Source organism: Callorhinchus milii, unplaced genomic scaffold (genome assembly GCF_018977255.1).
Source record: "Callorhinchus milii isolate IMCB2004 unplaced genomic scaffold, IMCB_Cmil_1.0 Scaffold12, whole genome shotgun sequence".
In the NCBI taxonomy this organism is placed as follows: Eukaryota; Metazoa; Chordata; class Chondrichthyes; order Chimaeriformes; family Callorhinchidae; genus Callorhinchus; species Callorhinchus milii.
In genome coordinates, this window is record NW_024704753.1 from 16,991,918 (window position 1) to 17,008,272 (window position 16,355).

At 45.3% G+C, this 16,355-nt stretch overlaps 1 protein-coding gene across 3 annotated transcripts in view; it reads left to right on the forward strand.

Annotated features, from left to right (window-relative positions):
* rad54l2 (RAD54 like 2) overlaps nucleotides 1-14,383 on the forward strand; it is a 35,520-nt gene extending 21,137 nt beyond the window's left edge. For all 3 annotated transcript variants that reach the window (XM_007890439.2, XM_007890437.2, XM_007890440.2), the window contains exons 10-23: nucleotides 6-202; nucleotides 448-790; nucleotides 1,266-1,443; nucleotides 1,651-1,902; nucleotides 2,178-2,296; nucleotides 2,759-2,874; nucleotides 3,104-3,203; nucleotides 4,392-4,597; nucleotides 5,311-5,486; nucleotides 6,239-6,435; nucleotides 7,490-7,683; nucleotides 8,128-8,217; nucleotides 9,049-9,141; nucleotides 9,644-14,383. In XM_007890439.2, the coding sequence (XP_007888630.1) occupies nucleotides 6-202; nucleotides 448-790; nucleotides 1,266-1,443; nucleotides 1,651-1,902; nucleotides 2,178-2,296; nucleotides 2,759-2,874; nucleotides 3,104-3,203; nucleotides 4,392-4,597; nucleotides 5,311-5,486; nucleotides 6,239-6,435; nucleotides 7,490-7,683; nucleotides 8,128-8,217; nucleotides 9,049-9,141; nucleotides 9,644-10,647 (3,265 nt within the window). In that variant the 3' untranslated portion in view covers nucleotides 10,648-14,383. The remainder of the gene's footprint in view (nucleotides 1-5; nucleotides 203-447; nucleotides 791-1,265; nucleotides 1,444-1,650; nucleotides 1,903-2,177; nucleotides 2,297-2,758; nucleotides 2,875-3,103; nucleotides 3,204-4,391; nucleotides 4,598-5,310; nucleotides 5,487-6,238; nucleotides 6,436-7,489; nucleotides 7,684-8,127; nucleotides 8,218-9,048; nucleotides 9,142-9,643) is intronic.
* Nucleotides 14,384-16,355: the final 1,972 nt, after the last annotated feature.

Genomic DNA, 16,355 nt, shown 5'->3' on the forward strand with positions numbered 1-16,355 from the left:
TGAAGGACCACAACCGCCCGGGCTAAAGTGATCAATGACTGGTCTACAGACGGAGGGGTGATGCTGATGGGGTACGAGATGTATCGGCTGCTATCGTTGAAAAAGTCGTTCGTTACAGGGAGGAGGAAGAAGACCAAGAAACCAGCCGGGCCTGTGATCATTGATCTTGATGAGGAGGACCGGCAGCAGGAATTGCTGAAAGGTATTATAGTACCTGTCTGTCTAGGGCACAGCTGATGACAGACCTACTGATCTGGCTCATTGGCAGGAATTGGACGGACAGACAACAATCACAAAGGAAGAGTCATCGAGACTCCGTGATGGAGTTCCAGAGAGTGAGGGAAGACAGGCTGAAATCCTGCCCGATGGTGGAGCAGGATCATTGCCCGCTGAGCGGAGGATTATTATTAATATTATTGTTAATAGCTGATTATTATTACTTCACAGGCATTGAGAAAGCACTTTCCAGGCCGGGGCCAGATGTTGTTATCTGTGATGAAGGCCATCGCATAAAAAATTGCCACGCCAGCACTTCTCAGGCTCTGAAGAGCATCCGTTCGAGACGGCGAGTCGTGCTGACTGGATACCCACTGCAGAACAACCTGATGGAATACTGGTGTATGGTCGACTTTGTCCGGCCTGACTTTCTGGGCACAAGGCAGGAGTTCAGCAACATGTTTGAGCGGCCGATTCTGAACGGCCAGTGTGTGGACTCGACCCCGCAGGACATTCGCCTGATGCGATACCGTAGTCATGTGTTGCACAGTCTTCTTGAAGGATTTGTACAGAGGTGAGAGTGTGAAAGGGGAATGCACAAACAACCTCCCACCCACACACACACACACACACACAAAGCGGAATGAAACAAAAGTCGCTGGGAACACTCATGGGATCGGTCAGGAAGCATCTTTGGAGAGAGGAAAGTAGGTTAACGTTTCAGGTTGTTTGATCTTCCATCAGAACTCCGTAAACCCAGCGACTTCTGTTTTTATTTCACATTTCCAGCACCTGCAGTATTTTGCCTTTTTATTACAACTTCAACTGCCGATACATTTTAATGTAGTAAAAACATGTTAAAAACAGTGATGAATTTAGTGTAGTTTGCTGAAGAAAAGTAAAGGAAAATAAGCACATGCAGTCGGTGTGAAAAATGTACTCCCTCAGGGAACATCGCTCCTCTCATTATTCTGGTTACTTTTTCGGTTACGAGATCTCACCGAAGCTTCCGTTAACTGTTTTAACGCCTTTGAAACCTACGCTTGCAGGCGCGGTCATGATGTCTTGAGAGGCCACCTGCCAATAAAAGAGGAGCATGTAATTCTCGTCCGCCTCTCCTCCATTCAGCGAGCGCTGTACACCGAGTTCATGAATCGCTTCCGAGACGCGGGGAACAGCGGCTGGCTGGGGCTCAACCCTCTGAAAGCCTTCTGTGTCTGCTGTAAGGTAGGTCTTTTTAGCAATATGTAAGAGAGTGTTTGATGTTATTTATATGCATTCGGTGTGTGAGTGAGGGAATGGAGGGGGTGGAGAGTGAATGTTGTGCCAGTGTCACTTGGGATGGGGGTAAACGTGCACAGTGCGGATATTTTGGGGGGAGGCGGGAGAGAGGCGGTACTTTGATGAATCATCTCGCTCTGCTGCCTGTGACAGATCTGGAACCATCCCGATGTGCTTTACGAAGCGCTGCAGAAGGAGAATCTTGCGAACGACCCAGATTTGGACCTGGAGGTGAATGACCTTAGCGCCGGGACCCCAAACACACGAGCTCTGCCGATCGGAGCCAAACGCAAACCCGAGAACAGCGCTGCAGCGGCCGGAGACGCCGTCAACAGCAAGTTTGTCCAGAACGTGGGGTTCAACCACTTCCAGGAGAAAGCCACGCAAGTCATCACGTACGAGTGGGTGAGTGCACGACCTCGGTCTCTTCCCATTTTATTCAACCCCCCCCCCACCCTTTCCCTTGAGGTCGTTCGACCTGAATAGTAGATCACAGCAGGCCCAGGGGGTAGATATCGCATTTGATATCGTGCCTTATCACGTCTTCGAGACGTCTTAAAGCGCTTCACAGAATATACTGTAAAGTGAATTGACTATATTTTGTGGGCGAAACGCGGCAGCCGATTGCGCACAGCAGCGTCCCCACAAACAGTCGTGGCTAATCTGCTTGTCGCTCCTAGGCTAAAGAAGTGCTGGCAAACTATCAGCCTGGACTGTTGGAGAGCTCGGCCAAGATGGTGCTGCTGTTTGAGCTGATCGAGGAGAGTGTGAAGCTGCAGGACAAGATTCTTGTATTCAGGTAAAAGTGCTGTAAGGAAAGTATGTTTAACAGTCAGAGGAGGGCAAACTACTGTTCTGTTCAACCAAAGTTGCTCTTTTTTTTAATAAAAAAAAGTGTTTCCTGCCTGAGATCACCTAACGAAGTGCATCTCAAACCTGTGACTTTCTGTTCTGCGTGTGTGAGTGCTGCACAGAGTGGTACCCTTACCCATTGAATCATTAAGGGAAGCTGATAAGAGAGTGTTTGATGTGCTAGAGCATCTTCAGGTGATGCTGCTGCGAAATGCAATAAATCACAGTGAGGAATAGAAACGGTTTGATTTATTTGAATGCCTAACTGGTTATCGTGCTATTCCATTTGTTTCTTCGGCGGAATGGTAAAACGCTGAGAGAGTACAAGTCTTGTCGGATGTGTCACTGCTCTCGTGAAGGTTGCGGATTTCACTAGATTTTAAGATGAATTGAATTGGTTCTTTTGCAGCCAGAGTCTTTCCACGCTCTCGGTCATTGAGGAATTTCTCGGGAAGAGGCCGGTGCCTGGACTAGTGGACTTCGAAGGGCAGCCGCAAACCTGGATCCGAAACATCAACTATTACAGTAAGTGTCCCCAGTAGATCACACAGATCAACTGAGCAAGGCGGTAGTAGTGTTGCCTCCTTTTGGCCAATGCTGCCTTCTTCTCCAGACATGTTTATTGAGCCTGGGAGCTTTGTGTGATGACTTTAATACTGCAGGTTCATCACTAATTGATCTGTTTTTGATTTGTTGTATCTGATCCACTGTATTTTTCCATGCTGTATAATTATTATTATTATAACTATGACAGGACTGGATGGAAGCACTTCAGCTATGGAAAGGGAAAGGCTAATCAGCCAGTTTAATGACCCTCGCAACACTGCAGCCTCGCTCTTCCTACTATCTACTCGGTAAGTGTCGATGTCTTATTCGCTCACATCATCTGTTTTACGCATAGGATCTATCGCAGGTGTCAGATGTCTGACTCTCTCACAGGGGCTTTTATTCCCTTGTAAACCAGATTAAGTCACATAATTCATCTTGTTTATTACCATATTATAACCGATCTCGCAAGTTCATTATTTTGTTGCGTTTGGGGTCGAATTTTCTACTTAATATTGTTGGTATCTTAATATCAGGAAAGAAAGAACATTTCCATTTGGGCACCTGACATCAGCATCAAGTCAGATAGTCAGGTACAGCACAGGTTAGATACAGAGCTAGGCTTTGCGTACTTTGTGCCCAAAGCCATGTTCATATTAACACGAACACTCCAAAGATACAGACCATTCAGGACGCTAGTCCTTGCCAGTGATTATAGTCTGCTTAAGCCTCCCTCTTCCTAATCCCTACTCCCATACCCGTCTTTTTCCCTTCGCCCTCGTACATGTTTCGTGTTTCTTCTTGAATATATTGATGCATTCTGTTTCAACCTCACTTTCCGGCAATGTTCTGGTTTAAGCATTCTCAGCAACCTCTACATAAAATTGCTATCAAATTCCCTTTGAGATTTGCTTGGCTATCTTGTATTTATTCCCCCTTGATTTTGACTCATGAACCAGTTGAATTGACGTCTTAACATTCAATGTGACATTTTCCACTTCCACACAAGTCGTTTTGATGGCCCATCTGAGTCAGTGATTGCTCAACTAAGACTGGTTTCTACTGTAAACCCACACATAACTAAAAGCAATTGTTTTCAGATTGCGCAATTACAGTGGCGAGTTTTTAATTGTTTTATTTATTCACAAAACGGTTGTCACAAATATTAAATGGTTATGACTGGTGGAAAGCATCGATGCAAGGCTGGTCTGTTTTCTTAGGATAGGCAAGTACTTGTGTTCAGAAACTCAGAAATCCGCTGATATCAGTTGATGTACTGTGTTAATATTGAGAAAGATCAGGACTCACAAACAGCTCAGTGGTGAAATGCTCCGTGCGGTTATGTATTCAACAAAACAGGTAAGGAAGGACCTCTGTGCTTTCACTTCACTGCAAGGATGAAATCACTACAGTTGGTGAGAGAAAGAGACAACATTGCCTGGCAGTGCTGGCTGACATCTGGTCAGTGATATTGCGTGCCTTGTACTTCTCTCTAGGGCTGGTTGCTTGGGAATCAATCTGGTTGGTGCTAACCGTGTGGTGGTGTTCGACGCGTCCTGGAACCCGTGCCACGATGCCCAGGCAGTGTGTCGCGTGTACCGATACGGACAGAAGAAGCCTTGTCACATCTACCGGCTGGTGTCTGACTACACACTGGAGAAGAAGATCTACGATCGACAAATATCGAAGCAGGGAATGTCCGGTAAGGGAACTCAATCTGCCTGACCTAACCTGAGCTGCTGTCCCACGACTCTCCTCTTTGACCGTGCCTACGGTCACCCTCCTACCCCGACCCACCCTGCCCACCACCCTTCCTGATCCCAACCACCAGCTCAGGTGTGGATCCCTAACTGTCCAGCGCCTTTGGGAGTCCTCCTGGTGTGAAAGGCGCTGTACAAATGTCATTTGTTGTTGTTCCCCCCCCAAATGTCCCGTTTCCTGTCCCCTATCCTCCCATTACTTCCGCTTGCTTCTCAATACCTTCCTCTTTGGCCGCGCCATCGGGTCCTTGGTTATATCGTTTTGTCTGGAGGACAGCGCTAACATCACACAGCCAGCACTGCAGGGAGTGTCAGCTTAGACTAGATCAAATCAAAGTCCCGCCATGGAGCTTGAACCTTCCGACTCATAGGCAAGAGTTCTACCAACTGAGCCAGGCTGACACCTAAATAAGTATATAATAATTATAATAATAATAATTCTTGCATTTGACTTAGCGCCATATCACGTCTGCGAGAGTCTCAAAGAGCATCACGGGATATTCTGTAAAGGGAATTGACTATATTTTGTGGACGAAAATATTAGGTGTCGAATAACCCTTTATATAGCTACTAGTTTACCACACATTTTCTAATGTGTTATTGTGTAACATCCAAAAAAACCTATAACTATTAGTGTTTGCTCTCTGCCCTGCAGACCGTGTGATTGATGACCTGAACCCAGTGCTGAATTTCACCAGGAAGGAGGTGGAGTCGCTCCTGCACTTTGTGGAGGAGGAACCCAACTTGTGTGACGCGCAGTTTGACGAAGAGCGATTCTGTGACCCTGTGCTTCACGCAGCCTGCTTCAAACATAAACACTTTGTCACCAAGGTTTGCTTCTCCTTATTCTACTGTACCTCCGAGGAAATGTGGGTTCTCCAAATAGACTAGGTGGAGTGCGTATTTTCTCTTGTGCTTCCCACTCAAAGTGAACCTCTGACCATGGGTACTTCCCCATCTGTAGTGAAGGGTGGACTAGAAGGATGCCATCCTTGTTTGCACTTTCACACTTGTTAGCAGCCTGCGTTAATAAAGCAGTGGAAGCAGAAGTTTGCCTACTGAACCTTTTGACGATAGAATAGTTCCTAACCTAAGGAAACCTGAACCCTGGAAGTGGACAATATATAATTTTTTTTAATAAGGTTTAATGTGTGGCGTTTAGAGGATTTGTGAGTCTAATTTTTCTTTCTTGTCTTCTGGTCTATCTCTCTCTCTAGAACCGTATAGAGAGGTTTTGTACAAAGCGGCATTAAGATGGAATACGTTACCATAAATTAGTATTTTGAAGCCAAGTTATAATTGTCATTTAAATAGGAATAATTGAAATTTGAGAATTAGAAGGTACGGGGGCTGCAAGTATTTTGCTGATGGCACATGTCCTAGAATCTAAATCTTACACAGATGTTTACTAAGAGGAAAAAACAATGTGCAGTGTTGTGTTTACGTTAAATGTACAATGTAATGAAAGTCACGGAATGTCTGAATCGCATAATGCCCTGAAATCCATCTTCTCAACAAACCCCAAACCCCTTTCCCATACAGTTATTTCTGAACGAGACCCGGCGTGTGTGTTTTTTCCGTAGGACCCGTTCCAACACGAGTCGCTGTTGATGGACCGTAAGGAGTACAAACTTACAAAGGCAGAGAAGAAAGCAGCGAAGAAGAGTTATGAGGATGAGAAGCGAGCATCGGTCCCATACACACGACCGTCCTATGCACAATATTACCCGGCCGGTGACCAGAGTCTTGCCAACATCCCCATCTTCAGCCAGCAACACTGGTACGTCAGTATAATAATAATCCTTACATTTGATATAGTGCCTCATCACGTCTTCAAGACGTTTCAAAGTGCTTCACAGAGAATACTGTACAGTGAATTGACTGTATGTTTTTGTGGGCGAAACGCGGCAGCCAATTGCTCACAGCAACATCCCACAAAGAGTCGCAGATTGAGTGACCAATTTATTATTTAGTAATCAAGAATTTCTTGCTTCGGGTGTTAATGAACGATTTCATGTCACATACTGCCAACGGCCTGCTGTAGGTCAAATGCTAAATCTGACCTTTAATGTTTCCCAGAGCCACCATTTGAGAGCATCAGCTTAACGACTTGGTTAAAAAATACGTCTCAAAGCACTTTACAAAATATAATTGATGAGAAATGAAGCGAGTGTAATATAGGCAAACATTGCAGATAAATCTGCACCAATAATCTCCCCTGAACAGAATAATAGCAATGAGATGAATAGCAATTAATTCAAATTTGGGGCAAATGGATTTGGAACGAATCTAAAATGGGAGGAAAAGTCCACCCACATCTTTGAAATAGCCACAGGTATTGCTTTGCTTTGAATAGCAGCCTGGTTAAAAGCCACCAAAAGTTAATAACAAAGATTGGGAAGACGGTCATAAACACATAGCCTGCCTTTGAAATCCAATAATATTTAGGTTTAAGGACGATACCTGGAAAGATGAATGAATGAATGAATGAATAAAGGTAAATGATGACTTACTAAGGACATAATCTCGAATATGGGTCATCTCCACATACAGAGCTCCTGCCCCTCAGTTTGCAGTTCGGTCTTACCTAGTAGAGAATCCAGAGGAAAGGGAGAAACCTTTTTTTGAACATAATTGACCTCGGCCATAACCAAGTACTGGTAAGAACCTCAGAAGAATAACGTTGTAGATGCTTCACTGACTCAGTATATAGTTCGGGGACACGACATGTCAAGCGAGTGCCAGGTTAGGATAACGGAAAGAGAACTAGATGGACCTCAGTCTTCTTTCACCAGCCAATTCTTATGTTCTGATGTGTCCGTTCATGTCCACAGGAGAGGTCCTCCAAAGGGACCAGATGAAAAGCCCGTGGCCAGTGTACGACCCGTGCAGTCAACACCAATTCCCATGATGCCTCGACAGTTTCCGGGGGGAATGGTCATCCCCAGTTCAGGATTCAACCCCGGATTCCCGCTCAGTCATCTCCAGCGAGCTGGCGTTATGATGCAGAAAATAGTCACTACAACAGGTGAGACTCTTCTGGTTGCAAATGCATAGCTTCTGTGACGTGTCTTTCCAGAGAAATGCACTAGAATAGCTGCAAACTATCCGGAATTCTGCACCCAATGTCCTCTCCCGCATCAGATTCCATCGCTCCCATCCGCTGACTTCCCACTTTTCCCAGCAGATAGCATTCAAGATCCTCGTCTCACCGTTAATTCCCTCCACCCGCCTCTCGCAATCCTACCAACCTGCCCACATTCCCTTTGCTCAGTGAGCACAGTTCTGCTTCATGTCTTCCACCTTATTTGCCACACCATCGGTGGACGAGCTTTCAGACATTCTATCCCTGCTCCCTGGAACTCCATCATGATGTCCCTCCGATTCACTGACTCCATCTCCGAGACGCAGAACCAAAGCTGTGTAGTGGAAATGTCCAGTGACGCAGTTGTTCTGCTACCTCCATTCACAGATATCGTTATTCCTGGCACCAATACATCAACAGATGTCCAGGCGAGAATCTGTGCGGGGGAAAGCATCCACGTTATCAGGGGAACAAAAGGTATTTGTGTTTTCTTAGCTTGAGAAGTTGAAATGGCTGCTTAACAAACTGCTGCTAAATCTTTCCAGCAACAGATCTCTCAAATCAGTGAATTGTCTGAAGTGCAGAGTTACAGGTTTGGGCCAAGCCCATTGAATGTAATCACGCATCCCCACATTTGACTCAGATGTAGTTTGTTGGATGCTAGTTTGAAAGGTGTAGTTAGATAAGCTGTGCGTTCGTACACTTAGGATGCTGTGAATACAGGACATTGCTTTGGAAATGAAACGATGGAGGGTTCCCCTGCTGCAAAAGGGATTGAAGATTAATTCTGATACATGGCCTCCTCCTCACGCTCCTCCATCTCTTGCTGATTTGTGGCGTACCAACAAGTTCCTGACCTAAACAAAAATGGCCGCATTGTGAGCCATTCAATCACCACCTTTCCTGTTTGCTGCACGTGCACAAAGGAGGAAGTGATGTTGGCAATGACCTGATGAGCCAGAATAGGGCTTTTTTTCTTAGCTCGAAAAGCTGAAATGGCTGCCTTTCAGGTCATCGGGTTACTGCCGATGGCTTTTCCCAGTTGCTGTGCGTGCGCAGCAATGCAGGAAGTCACGGCAGTGGCAGTTTCATTACTTGGAAGTCAGTTATTTTACCGTGAAAGCCCGCTGGTGCTTTAGAGCGGGCTGGTGGTGCACGTGTGCAGTGAGTGGAGTTACAGTGAAGCCGCATTATAACTGAATTCATGCCATAAAGAAGTTATAATGGAACTGCGCAGTAAACAGAGTCCGTTATCTTTGTGCCTTGCAACTCTTCTGAAACTGCTCATATGTGTCGTCTTCTTCACAGGGATGTACATTCGCACAAGCGATGGTAGGATCTTTGCTGTGCGTATGGGCGCTAAACCAAAAGAAGCTGAGGGAAACCATGCAGCTGCATCAGGTAAAAACCACCAACACTGGGTTTAATGTCAGCTAATGATTTCCTAGAGACAAAAGTGAAGCGCTTTTGAGACGTCTCGAAAATAGAATAAGTCTATATCAAAAGCAAGTATTATTATTGTAACAGTGCTAAATATACGATAAATCTTGATATAGCGCCTTTCATATCAGGAGAACGTCTCACACACTTAGCGGGCTCTAGCCCCTTGCTCTAGCTCATGTCCCTTGCCCGGCCCACCATTGGCGGGCAGGCTTTCAACCTCTCCGCGCCCACACTCACTCCGCCCCACCCCTCCCTTCCCCTTACCTCCTTCAAGACCCTCCTCTTCGAACGTGCCTTCGATCACCCTTCTACCCCAACCCTCCCTGCCCTCCACCCCTCCTGATCCCAACCACTAGCTCGGGTGCGGAACCCTGACTGTCCAGCGCCTTGGGACGTCCTCCTGCACAATTGAATTTGTTGTTTGTAACAGGACCTTTTATTGTTTCTGCCTCCCTCCCAGGTTCTCAGGGAGCCGCTGCTAATACAGATGGTCACGGCGGGCACAGCTCCTCTTCACCCAATCAGCCACAGGGAGGCCTTTCCCCAGAAGAGATCGCTCGGCCGCTTTCCCCCGACAGCCCCGAGATAATAAATGAGCTCCAGCGCTACGCCGAGGCAGCAGCAGCGAGAGAATCCACCGACAAACCAGTGACTGTGACCGCACAGGGGGACCACGGGAAAACTCGACAGGGACAACCTACAGACCAGCTCTTGGGAATGACCAGCTCCTTGACGTCAGCCCACGCACCCACCTTGAACATGCCGACGACCAGCCGATATTCAGACTGGAATTCTGGTGCGATCGGGATGGACATGAGGGGCGGCAAGAGGAAATCCTCTTCCCCTTCATCGGACGATCCTTCTAGAAAGCAACGGCATTCTGCACTCGCCCAGAATTACCCTCTTCCCTCTGGTTTCAATTTGTCGCCTGTGGGCCTGAACCCAGATCTGGCAGGACTCAACAGTACTTGTTCAACTCTCTTAAATCCACTGCTTGCACAGAGCGGGAACCCTCTGTACGGCGCAGGGAATCCCTATTACACACTGCCCAGCTTACTGGGAGATCCGCGCTTAATGTTCCCTATGACTACTGACCCACGTCTTGCTGCTAGCACCACCAACCCTGCCATTCCTACCTCAGTGACAGGTACCATATCGCCCTTCATGCTCAACTCGACAGTGCCAGGCATGCTGCCCAGCTACTCACATCAATTCACCCAGTCGATGGTGACTGAACCCCGGATGTTTGCGCCTTTCCCAGTGCCCCTTCTCTCCAACAACCTGCCGGCCACCACAGGACCAGCCAACATAGCCTTCATGCCGTCCTCTTCCAGCTATCAGGCTCCTGAGCTCCTCAGCACCTCGGCACTGCAGATGGAACCTTCCGGGCTTTTGGACACTGGCGATAGCTCAGACGACGACGATGACGTGATCGAGGTCACGAGCAGTAACTCGGGGTCGTAACCAATCTGGAATAGGGCTGCTATCCAAATTCTTATTTTTTAAGAGAAAAAAAAACGTGTGACTCACCCGAATTTTATGGCCTGACCAACGTTGTAAATGTTGCCTTTTTACATTTTTTTAAGAGAAAAAAAAGTTATTGGCAAAACCGAGCAGAGCCGGGCAAACTTGACTTGACTGTCCATCTTTATTTTTTGAATAAACCATCCAGTAGAAATTTTTTCCGTTCCTTTTAAAAAAAAGAGAGAGAGAAGAGAGGGAATCTGCCTTCATTTTGACAGGAAAAAAAAACAACAAAAATCTGGTTTAACGGGGCGGTGGAATCATTTAACGTTTCAGAAAAGAAAATTTATTTCTAGGGTCACATAAAATTTGACTGGTGCACGTTTTGGGGTGGGTGGGGGGGGGGGTGGTTTTAACAGAAAAAAAAAAGCGCTTCGGGTAACGGTTGTTATGGCAGAGCAAACGGAACTTGAGATTTTCAACGAGCCACGTGGCAGGAGGAGAAAGCAACAGCCCATTTGCGACAGCTGGGGTAAAGGAAACCGTCGGTAGGTAAATAGGCACTGATGGCTTGCAGGACTGTCCATCGGTTACTGGTCTAAGACGAGAGAGAGGTGCCAGTAAGATGCTGCATATTTCGCTGTGTAGATGTGCCACAGGCAGCCCCAAGCATTGAACTCCCAACAGGAGGTCTGGAATCTAGGCCTGAACTACATTCAGATTTGGGGAGCGTAGGGGGATAAATGGCATGATTTCAACTGATCAGACCAGTTCTGGTATGACCCGCCTTGTAGAGTCGCGTCTCTTTTTGGCTGATGGAGAGAGAAGCTGCAGTGATTGGAGATTATCACAGATAGACCAACCAACCCACTTCTGGACAATGGGGGGGGGGGAATGGGGCCATTAGAGAGAGTCGGGGAGTATAACAAGATTTTTCACGACAATTACTACAGAGTACCACAAATCTTAGCGTTTACCTGGATTTTTTTTTGTTACGTTAAGGAAACTCTAATACCTGTTTCGGTACATTTCAGTTATGGTTCATGGGGATCAGTTTTTTTTAACGGGATGATTTTATGTGGCGCTGTTTTGCTGTTTTAAATATTATGATTTACTTCACTGGGTTGAAAAGTGCAGTAACTGATGTTTTATGTGAAATACTTTGCTTCCCCTCCTCGAACCCAGCGGCATATTAAGGTCAGAAACTGACTTCCAACATGCAAGTGCAGCGAAACCATAACCTGACGCATATTTTAACTAATAATGGTTATTATTCTTGCATTTGATCAATATTGTCAATTTGTCAGTATTGTGCATCTCAGCTGACGGTCTGTAGGGAATGGCTTCATTCAAGAGAAGCTCAGACGGTTTATTTCCTGAGATATAAAAATAATAATTTGGATACATTCTGGTCGGGTTCCCGTTTGAAAGGTTGTTTTTTTTTTTACACACTTTAAAGCTTTAAGCCATGATTTTTTGGGAAGAAAATTCCTCAGTAACTTATTTATGAACTCAAAGAAATATTTATTCTCGGTCTGGGCTTAGCTGAATGCAGCCGGACGAGAAGATCTTCCCCAGAGAATTAGGAACCATTAGGTGATTATTAACCAAAGTCAAACTGTTAATTAGCGCCAGCTACAGTCAGAACCTGAACAAAGCCCAATTGGTGACCATTTTCTAATGATCCAGGATGAAGCTCATTTATTTGTCCATTATGCTGTACTATGAAAGAGTTTGGGCCTTCATGGGATTTCAGATACTTTAGAAGTCTTTAAATCTTAGACAATGTTTTTCAAAGTTAGGTTTCACATTCGTGTTAAGAATTTTGTTGCCCAACCTTGTTGGGGAGTTGCTTTGCAGTACAAAGTTTTCCTTACTGTGTTTCCAATGGCATCTAGAGTATGGTTCTTGCTCTGAATACCAGCGGGTTTAGCAGCAGAGTTTATGCTCCTGAGATGCAGTGGCGATCTCGGCAGTGACCTCTTTACTGCTCTATCATTTTCTGAGGCTGGAGTTTACCAACAAAGATATCAGAGGTTAATAGGCTCTCTGGTTTGAGATCTGGCACCCATTCAGACTGCACTGGTTTGGAGTGTAGAAGAAATTGCACTGAATAATACTGAGGTGAAGCACATTGCAAGATTATTCCAGCGTGACTTTGCTAATGTAAAGACATTGTCGTGTCTAGAGGTAGAGGCTGATGACTGATTAACTCTAATGAAATTCATAGGTCGCATCTCTTTCTTTCCAATTAGTATGCACAATCTTCTGTCCAATTGTATGCACAATTTAATGCATCATATAATCTGTGCTGCCTATTGAGAGTGTCTGATGCATGAACAAATGTAAGTTACAGGCTGTAAGTATAAATGGTGGAACTAAACTGGTCTTGTAATGTCATTTGCAAGGCATCAATTAAATAATTAGAGTTTGATTGACCTAGTGGGTTAAGGCATTGCTCAGCAGGAACCCATATAGACCAGAAGGTTATAGATTTGATTTACAGTCTGTGCGTAGTGTTAGCTAAAGCAGCAGTTGTGACTATTATTGGCCTCAGTGTTGCTAGGCTGTGGAGGGCACATATCAGCCAGCAATCGTACTGTCCAGTCGTTCCTACTACTAGACGAGGTAAATGCCAAGTAAGAAAAGATCAGTTGTGACACCTTTCATAACCTGTTGACCTTCATTGTCACGGGTGACATGAAGGATAGCCACCTGAGCAAGGACAGACAACGCTTGTAGAACTATACCCTGGCAGTAATCTGCTCCTTCGCGAGAGAAATTGGAAAAAAAAACGAAATGAATGTGTCTCGGGAACAGTAGTTAGTGCCCCATCACCCTCACTGAAGTGATGCGAATAGACTTAGACCTGCAGATTCTTCAGTCGCTAATCCTTGCTTTTTGAGCTGTACAGTAAGACCAAACTAAGCATCCTGTGTGGTCTGCACCGGAGAGTATTGGTTTCTAGGAGATGGAAGCCTCACTACCCAGTGATTGCCTTAGCGTATTGTATTCCGGCAACAAGAGCAGTTTTATTCATTGCCATCTCTTACCACTCAGCACCCTACTTCGATCTGCACAGAATGTTTTTAATGATGTTTTTAAGAGTTTTCACGTTAACAACTTGAATGTTTGTTGAGGCAGCGCACAGAAATAGGACAAGCCATTTGCTGGACATTACAGAGCAGTGGAGATTAGATTAGTGTGTTCCATTAATCCCAGTGGCTCAGAGCATCTCACCAAGTTGATTGTACAAACTTGCAATTGGTTCTGAGGTACAATACTTGTAGACTTCTCCTAGGTATGAAGGTCAGGGTGACTGTAGGGGAACCTGTGTTTTATGGTCCTATAGTTTTGTGCGTCATTTAAGGAAACTACTGGTCAACTGTGCCTTAGGTGCCACATTGCTTGCAGACATTGAGGAACGGCAACACATCTTTTGAAAGCCGGGCATTTGCATTGAATTATGCCATAATTTGTTTTGGTCCTCATTGCAATTCCAGGTTGAGCACTTGGAGACATCCTTAGAGATATTTCAAGCCCGTCTTCCTGGCTGGGAAGGGGAAGTAACTGGGATGAACACATACACTTTGAAAACAATTGAAGTCAAACCCAAGAAATCCGAACCCGGTTTGCTCCTGTTGTGGATGTAGTTTCCTCACTGTGTGTAGTGTCCAAACTGAGGCGAGTTTAAGATATTTTTCTAATAATTGTTCCTTTAGTTCCCGCACTGTTAGCTGAAAGATGGAGTTACCATGTGTATATTAACAGACACTATTAATCAATAGAAGCCTTAGAAATGTTAGCTATGCAAGTTTTTTTTATATATAGTGCTTTCTGTTACGACATATCACCAGAGATAAGACGAGGGATTCTAAATGAGCTCATTTAATTGTACCAGAAACCGTCCTTGTCTGTCAAGTCAATAAGGGTGAAGTTATCAATTCTCCAAAGACTTGAAGAGGGCGTTTCTGGAATCCCTGTAAGTTATGTTCTGTGTCCCCTGGAAGCATTGGGGAGTAGGAGAGAGGTGCATAGCATTTATCCTGCCACCTGAAGGATGGGGAATCCTATTTGCCAACATCACAGGACCACAGTAAGTCTGCTGTACAAACTTAATACGATTGTGGAGAATACAATTTCAAAGCTGTGAGCTAGTATTTCAGTTTGGAGGTGAACGATTTGCATTTTGGCAACATGTGTCCCAAGTACTGATGGCTTGAGTTGTACCTTGTTGAAGGTTGTCAATATTTCACGTATGCATTTGTGTGGCAATTATATGCAGATGCTCCAGTCCCTGTATGCTTTGTTGGGTGGGAGGGATAACTATTCATAATTTGGGTGTGCTGAGCAGTTGCACTACTATTTTTCTTGTTTGTATTTTACGTCAAAATGTCCATTGCCTTTGTTACGTAACAACCTGCTCACTCGTGTACTCTTCACTTCAACGTTAGTTATAGCATTCACTCCACCGTTCATTCAAGTCTGCCTTTTACTCAAGAAAAAAAAAGTCAAATGTAAAATCTGTTACAACTCTGTTCGGTTGGGAAACAAAATTACAGTGGATGTTGTTCCTGGAAGGATGTGTGCACTTGTGACTGTACTTTTGAGGTGTACACTCTTCTCCGAAAAAAGGTTGGGATTCCCCACAAATTCACCACACTCACGGACATCTTATGCAATCTGCCATTTATGGTATTCAATGCGATACAAGTAATAATTCCCCAAGACTCCTGCATTACAAATTTATGCTATAATCTCACTATTCCCCAAATCATTGAATCTGTGTGTATTTTAATTGTTCGGTAAACAAAACCTGCTGATTTACAATGAAAATGTTTCAATTGGCAAGAGCCTGATTAACTTAAAACCCATTTCTTCTCGACTTAGTACACCTCTCCAGTGCAGATCACGCATCAGGTGGTCATTCCCATGTTGGCAATGTGTTAAGTGATATTCGCAGATGCCCATTCCCCCGTGTGGCAAAGTTCTGGGATTTATTTGCAGCCGCGATGGCTGTAAAGGAGACCGTTCCATAGATTATTACACTGTTAAATTGTGAACATTATTTTCCCCTTGGAACAACAGTTCTTATAATTCGCCCACACTGGCATTGTGGTATCTCCAGGCTCGCGACAGGGAAGTGGTAAAAGAAGAGCATGTGGTCAGTAACTGTTTCATGGCAGTGCCTGTTACCTTGTATGGCAGCTTACGGAGTTTCTTGTTTGGAGCTTGCAGTGATTTTCTTTTCCGTGTTCATGGGTTAACTGACCGTTTTGCCTCGGCGTATAAGAGACGTGTGTTGTCTTGTGCCCTTTGGGAATGCCATACACTGGCCCAGACCCTGTGTATGTACTTGTTTGTCTTCATTAAACGTGGAATCAGTCTCGACTGCACCCTTTGGTCACCTTTGAGCGACCGTTACCACTAGGATTTAAGGGAGTTTGTGCTGCTATCGCCCTTTCGAAAACTACTGTTCCCATGAGTGTGTGGTGTGTGCAAAGTAGGCAAGATCTCTTCATCGACAGCCTTATGGAACGAAATGGGTCACTATGCCTGTGTGAGGGGGTCAGTCTCCACAGTCTCCTGTGTGTTTTCCCCCCACTCTCCAGGAGTCAAACCCGCCTGATCTGCTTTTCTTCCCTCTTCCCCCCCCCCCCCCCCCCACCCCACCCCACACCCCGTCCTGTCCCCACAAAAAAAAAAGC